This window comes from Cupressus sempervirens, chromosome 1 (assembly GCF_028749045.1).
Source record: "Cupressus sempervirens isolate cs-2001-9-10 chromosome 1, ASM2874904v1, whole genome shotgun sequence".
In the NCBI taxonomy this organism is placed as follows: Eukaryota; Viridiplantae; Streptophyta; class Pinopsida; order Cupressales; family Cupressaceae; genus Cupressus; species Cupressus sempervirens.
In genome coordinates, this window is record NC_143118.1 from 652,190,401 (window position 1) to 652,196,400 (window position 6,000).

General features: G+C 38.0%; 1 protein-coding gene across 3 annotated transcripts in view; it reads left to right on the forward strand.

Annotated features, from left to right (window-relative positions):
• Positions 1–2,954, forward strand: part of GC6 (golgin Putative 6) — a 156,147-nt gene extending 153,193 nt beyond the window's left edge. For all 3 annotated transcript variants that reach the window (XM_089786021.1, XM_089786018.1, XM_089786026.1), the window contains exons 19-20: positions 1,087–1,890; positions 1,997–2,954. In XM_089786021.1, coding sequence (XP_089642147.1) covers positions 1,087–1,890; positions 1,997–2,566 — 1,374 coding nt within the window. In that variant the 3' untranslated portion in view covers positions 2,567–2,954. The remainder of the gene's footprint in view (positions 1–1,086; positions 1,891–1,996) is intronic.
• The last annotated feature ends 3,046 nt before the right edge of the window (positions 2,955–6,000 follow it).

Sequence of the window (6,000 nt, forward strand, 5' to 3'; positions counted from 1 at the left end):
AACTCTACCTCACGGAAAGCCTAGAGTTGTTATCATCCATGATGATGATAAACATAAAATTACTAGTGCATGCTGGTTCAACTAGAAAGATGAAAAGTTCTTCAAAATAGTCTTTTCAGACACTGGTCATTCCACTTCTCTTGAAAATAATTTATCTCTGGACTTACCTCAAGATGTTCAAATCCATCATGAATGGAAGTAAAAGTAGATCTTGCTAACTTTCAAGTTGACCACATTTATCTAGAAAAGGCCAACATTGTGTTCAAAACAGTTGATCTTCTGGGCACACTTCAAGATGTTCAAATTTATCATAAATGAAGCGGGCACAAAGGCATGGTAGATGTTCTTGCTAACTTTATGATTGACTACATTGAACAAGGAATGTTATGAATACTAAAACGAGACCCAATTTATGAAATCTGGTCCAAGCTTTGGAAGCCCTAAAGATGTACATCCCCACTGGACAAGCTAGCAATGGTTAGTCAAGCGATTCCTCAATCTGTACCTCAGTTTGCATGAGCTAAGTTTGGCCGTAAAATGGCTTCATAAGATTCTACATAACCATTAAGGAAATTGCAAGGCATAGGAACAGAATGGGAATTCCCTTCACTGTCCACACCTAACAGAATTATAATTCCACATTCTGCTTTTTATCTTTCTGGTTGAACCAGCATGGACTAGTAATTTTATGTTTATTGTCATCATGGATGATCTCAACTCTAGGCTTTCTATGAGGTAGAGTCTGGCCTTTGTATTTTTATTGCCATCTCCTTTACATACACACACACACACACACACACACACACACTTGACTCGTTTGATGTTGTATGAAGCTTCACATCTCCTACACACTGGGGAAATAAACTATAGTAGGGGCCAAACAGAAGTTTTGTTTGGTAATTCAATACTCCTACCCCTACCACTGCTCTTACAGATCCATCCCTCCATCCCTGATTTGCCCACACACACATGTAACTTTGTCCAATTTAATAAAATGAAAGTATGGCTTCACAATCAATTTTTGTATTATATCATCTATGTTAGATGTTTGGATATATTATATGTCTCACATGCTGTGTTGCGTAGGTGCTTCGTATCCAACTTGAAGTTCCAGTTTCAGCTTTATCAACACCAGAGCTTCTCATGCCTCGTATAGTTAAATATCTTGCAGTTGCATCTCCAATGTCACACAAGCAAGAGACCCATGACCATACAATATCCAATAAAAAATCAATGTGGCCGCAGCCCATACTTTTGAGGCTCTTGGTTACTTGGCTTGCAGATTGCCCAGATGCTGTGAATTGTTTTCTTGAATCTCCTGCACACCTAACATACATGATAGAGTTGGTTTTGAGCCGTAGCTCTGCAGAAAGTGTTCATGTTGCAGGCTTGGCAGCTGTTCTTTTAGGTGAGTGTATTGTGTTCAACAAAGCAACCAAGGACAATAGAGATGCCTTCATGGTAGTTGATGCCATCAGCCAAAGAATTGGACTCACAGCCTATTTCCATATTTGGGAGGAAATGCAAAACAGTCCGTTGTTTATATTGGCAGCTTCTGCATCACGGCTTCCAAAACCATTGACAAGATCAACAGCAGCTGAAGCTGTTGGTGTTTCAGATGTGCAAGATGGAGAAGAACAGTTTGAGACTGATAAAAGCAGTACAAGCCCTGTAGACCCTTTGTTGACTTCATTTTATGATGCAGCATTTGTTAACTTTATTAGACACCTGGAACCTCTTGTAAGAGAAAAGATTGTAGAGCTTTTTAGCCGTCCCAAGAGCAAGGTTACAATAATTCCAGCAAGTTTGGAGCAGAAAAGTGGAGAGAGTGACAGTGAATATATTATACGGTTAAAGTCATTTATGGAAAAACAGTGCCATGAAATGCAGGTAAAACAGTTAAAACATTTTTGAAAACTCACATATACTTGTGTTTTTTTAGTGTACATTATACTTGATGCTTGAAATTTTATAATTGTTTTATGGTCACATGCAGGAACTTCTTGGCCGAAATGCTGCTTTAGCTGATGACCTTGCAAAAACAAAAGGTGATTCGAACTCATTTATAAAAGGACATAACAGTGCAATGCAAGGCACTGCAAATGGGATCACGTCAAGACTTGAAGCTGATAATCTTAGGCAGGAACTTCAAGAAACTCGAAATAGAATTGAAACACTGAAAGCTGAAAAAAGAAATTGTGAAGATGAGATCTCAACTTACAAACAGCTGGCTGGAAAATATGAAGCGGATCTGAAGAGCTTATCTGATGCATACAACAGTCTGGAGCAAACCAACTATCACCTTGAGTTGGAAGTCAAGCGTGCAAGAGGTGGTAATGAATCAATACTACCAGATCTTGAAGCAGTTCGTGAAGAGGGAAGACAGGAAGCACAGAAGGAGAGTGAAGCTGAATTGAATGACTTACTGGTTTGTCTAGGTCAAGAACAGAGTAAAGTGGAGAAGCTATGTTCAAGACTCACAGAATTGGGTGAGGATGTTGATGCTTTACTTGAGAATATTGGTGACGAAGGTGAAGTGCAAGGGGAAGATGAGGAAGAGGACTAAGCTTCAAACAAATTCTTTATTTATTTTCCTTTCTAAAAAAATGGTAATACTCAAATTTGTAATTCTGTCATAGCTTCTCCAACCATTTAAAGATGGGTTCAACTGTGAATAGCTTTTATCAATGCCCGATTTTATCCTATCAGGCTCATGTATATTAGGAATGCCATTTGTGATGATGATATTTTAGAAACAAAAATTTCTGGATGTTCCTTTACATCCTTGATTCTTTGTTTATGTTATTACAGGTCTTAATCTTACTAGAATTTTATTGAGGCCTGAACAATTTGTCTAATTTAAACACTCTATAAGCTTTTGCCATGTTACCTCTTGTAAATAGCCAAAATTGCCAACTAAGATCATAAACTGTGCCGAATCAGGCTTTCTACCATCTCTCTGATATTTATGCTCTCAATTGACATGGTTTGAAGAGTGTTGATGGATTTTTGTTTCTGATTTTTCTCTTGTTGCATTTAAAACAAAAATGAATATTCCATTCAGTCCAGTTTATGCACCTCTGAAAAGCCTACAATCACAGGAGATAAAAAGCCAGTTTTATTTCTTCTAAATAATGCCATGTTATAATTGATCAAGAACTGTTGTACATGTTAACTATAGCATTTGTACTGTTTTGTTGCTGTCGTATACAAATCAAAAGATGATGTTTTTTGCCCTTGCTTAACCATCATGCCAATCTACCCTTGCCAGTTTGCTTTCACCTGCAGTCAATATCCATTGTAATTACTTATTGCCATTGATGCTAACATCTATTCTGCATGTTAGAGACAATGGCTCCATCAATTCCCTGTTGTGTTTTGAACTATGCAATGGATCAATTTCCCCCCTTTGAACTAGAACTCTTTATTGGGTGTTCCCTCTAGGCCGGGGGCTCCTGTGGTACTTGGAACCGCTTAGTGTTATACTCCTGCGACTGTGGTGCATTGGGTTGCTTCTGCCCCTAGTGGGCAATGGAAGGCAACAATTGTTGATCCCCCAATGTCTTCTCTGCTTGGGTTTGAGGCTGGTACTGTGATTCCTAGCATTAAAGGTGGAGGGGTTTCTGCCTCTAGGGCTATGAAAAGTGGGGTGGATGTAGCTATGCCCATGTTGCTAAATCTGTTGCAACTATTCCTCCAAAGGTGAAAACTCATTCTGTTGTCTGTGCTAAGACTGACCTTGTGGTGGTGTGTAGCCCAGATGTGGTGGATAATGTGGATTTCTACCAATTTCGTGGGTTGTTTTGTAGATTTGCAGGTCTCTGGCCCTCTCTTCCAGATTTGCATCATTGGGTGACAAGTTCTTGGTGATCCGTAGTCTCTATTAACATTGATCTTTTCCCTTCTGCAAAAGGCTCTTCTATTGCTACATTTTCTTCATCTAAAGACCATGATATGGTGTTGATCAAGTTGTGGGTTTGGGAGAATCACTCTCATTCTACTAAACCCAAGATAGTCTCTTTCAACCTTCCTACTAAACCCCTCGATGTGCGCTCAATGTGGGTTTGTTTTCTTTACCTTCCACTCTATTTTTGGGAGATTTCTCACTTTGAGGCCATAGGAAACTCTATTGGTCATTTCTTGAAGGTGGATGAAGCTATATGGCTTCATTGGGTTGCTCTTCTTTCACTCTTGTTTTAGTTGACATGAATATCTCCACACCACTTCCCAAAGATATGGTGTTCTTGGTTGGGGAGAGGCCTCAGACTCAATCACTAAATTATGAGTGTCTTCCCTTTCAATGTTGGTGATGCTTCTCTACTAGTCATATGGCTATAGACTATGTTCTTTTGCATCGCAAAGGTGTTGTTGGTTGAAGGATACAAATGATGGTCATTTGACTGTCCAAGTCTCAAATTCTACCTCTGAAGACTGTTCACAAGTTGATGAGGATTGTTCCACCAGTTGATGCTCCTTTTGAACTGGCCTCCTCTAATCTAATGGACCTAAATCTGCCCATCGTTGCTATTGTAGTCCCCTTTGGCTGCGTGGAGCCTTCTCATTTGCTTTAGGATGACACCACTTTTCTCTTGATGGTGATTGCTTCACACTTGGGGTTCCACTACCATCTAGTGAGGACCCTGCTAATAGTATCACATGAATGGTTGTGTGTTGACGAAACTAGAATCACTCTTCACTCTCCTTCCCCTACTATGAGTGAGTTGGCTCCTCACTCTTGATTTGGGTTGCTAGTTGCACTGCTATTGTGTTGTTAATGATTTGTTATTGATTATGTTTAAATTCTTCACTTCTTATAGCCAACACATCTATTATTGCGTTGTTGACTTTTTGACGTCTTTTGATTGTGGTTGTGTAAGGGTCAACCCCCTTATAGGTTGTTAAACTTAATCGGAAAAATCTATTATGCATGTTTAAAGAAGAAAACAAGGTCTTTTTTATATGCATTGGGCAATGCAATAATTGGCTCACCGTGTTGAATTTTGAGAGCTTTATAGATTGGTGTTATGTTGTTTAAGGATTAAATATGCTTTTAGACAAATATATGGATAAATGTGCCTATGTGGTAGATCTCTCTATGTAACAAATACTTAAGGAATTTGATCAGTTGGAGTTTATATTTCCAACACTCTCATCGAAATTTTTTTCATTACACAAAACAACTAGATGGTGGGAGCTCCTAAAGCAAATAGGCTTAGTAGCAACCAATATACATTTAAGAACATTAAATAGTAATGTCTTCTCAAAAGTACACAAAATTATCTTTTCTCAAAGGTTTGTTGAAGATGACAAATGCCCTATGACTTGTGTATAAACTAGCTCAACTACTTTATTAAGGACATGCTCACAAATGTAATGACAATGCACTTAAATATGCTCTGTGTGATCATGACACATCAGGTCGATGGATGTCTATAACACACTTTTATTATTGTGATACATAATTAATGGGATCAAGTTGTTATATGGATAAATGTGCCTATGTGATTGATCTCTCTATGTAACAAATACTTAAGGAATTTGATCAGTTGGAGTTTATATTTCCAACACTTTTATCAGAATTTTTTTCATTACACAAAACAACTAGATGGTGGGAGCTCCTAAAGCAAATAGGCTTACTAGCAACCACTATACATTTAAGAACATTAAATAGTAATGTCTTCTCAAAAGTACACAAAATTATCTTTTCTCAAAGGTTTGTTGAAGACAATAGATGCCCTGTGACTGGTGTATAAACTAGCTCAACTACTTTATTAAGGACATGTTCACAAATGTAATGATAATGCACTTAAATATGCTTTGTGTGATCACGACACATCAGGTCGATGGACATCTATAGCACACTTTTATTATTGTGATACATAATTAATGGGATCAAGTTGTGCGAGGCAAAGATCCTTCTGAAGTTGATGTCATATTGCTTCATATGTTGTAATAACTACCTCATTATTTGCATTAAAGTATGGCAATGCAACATATCCA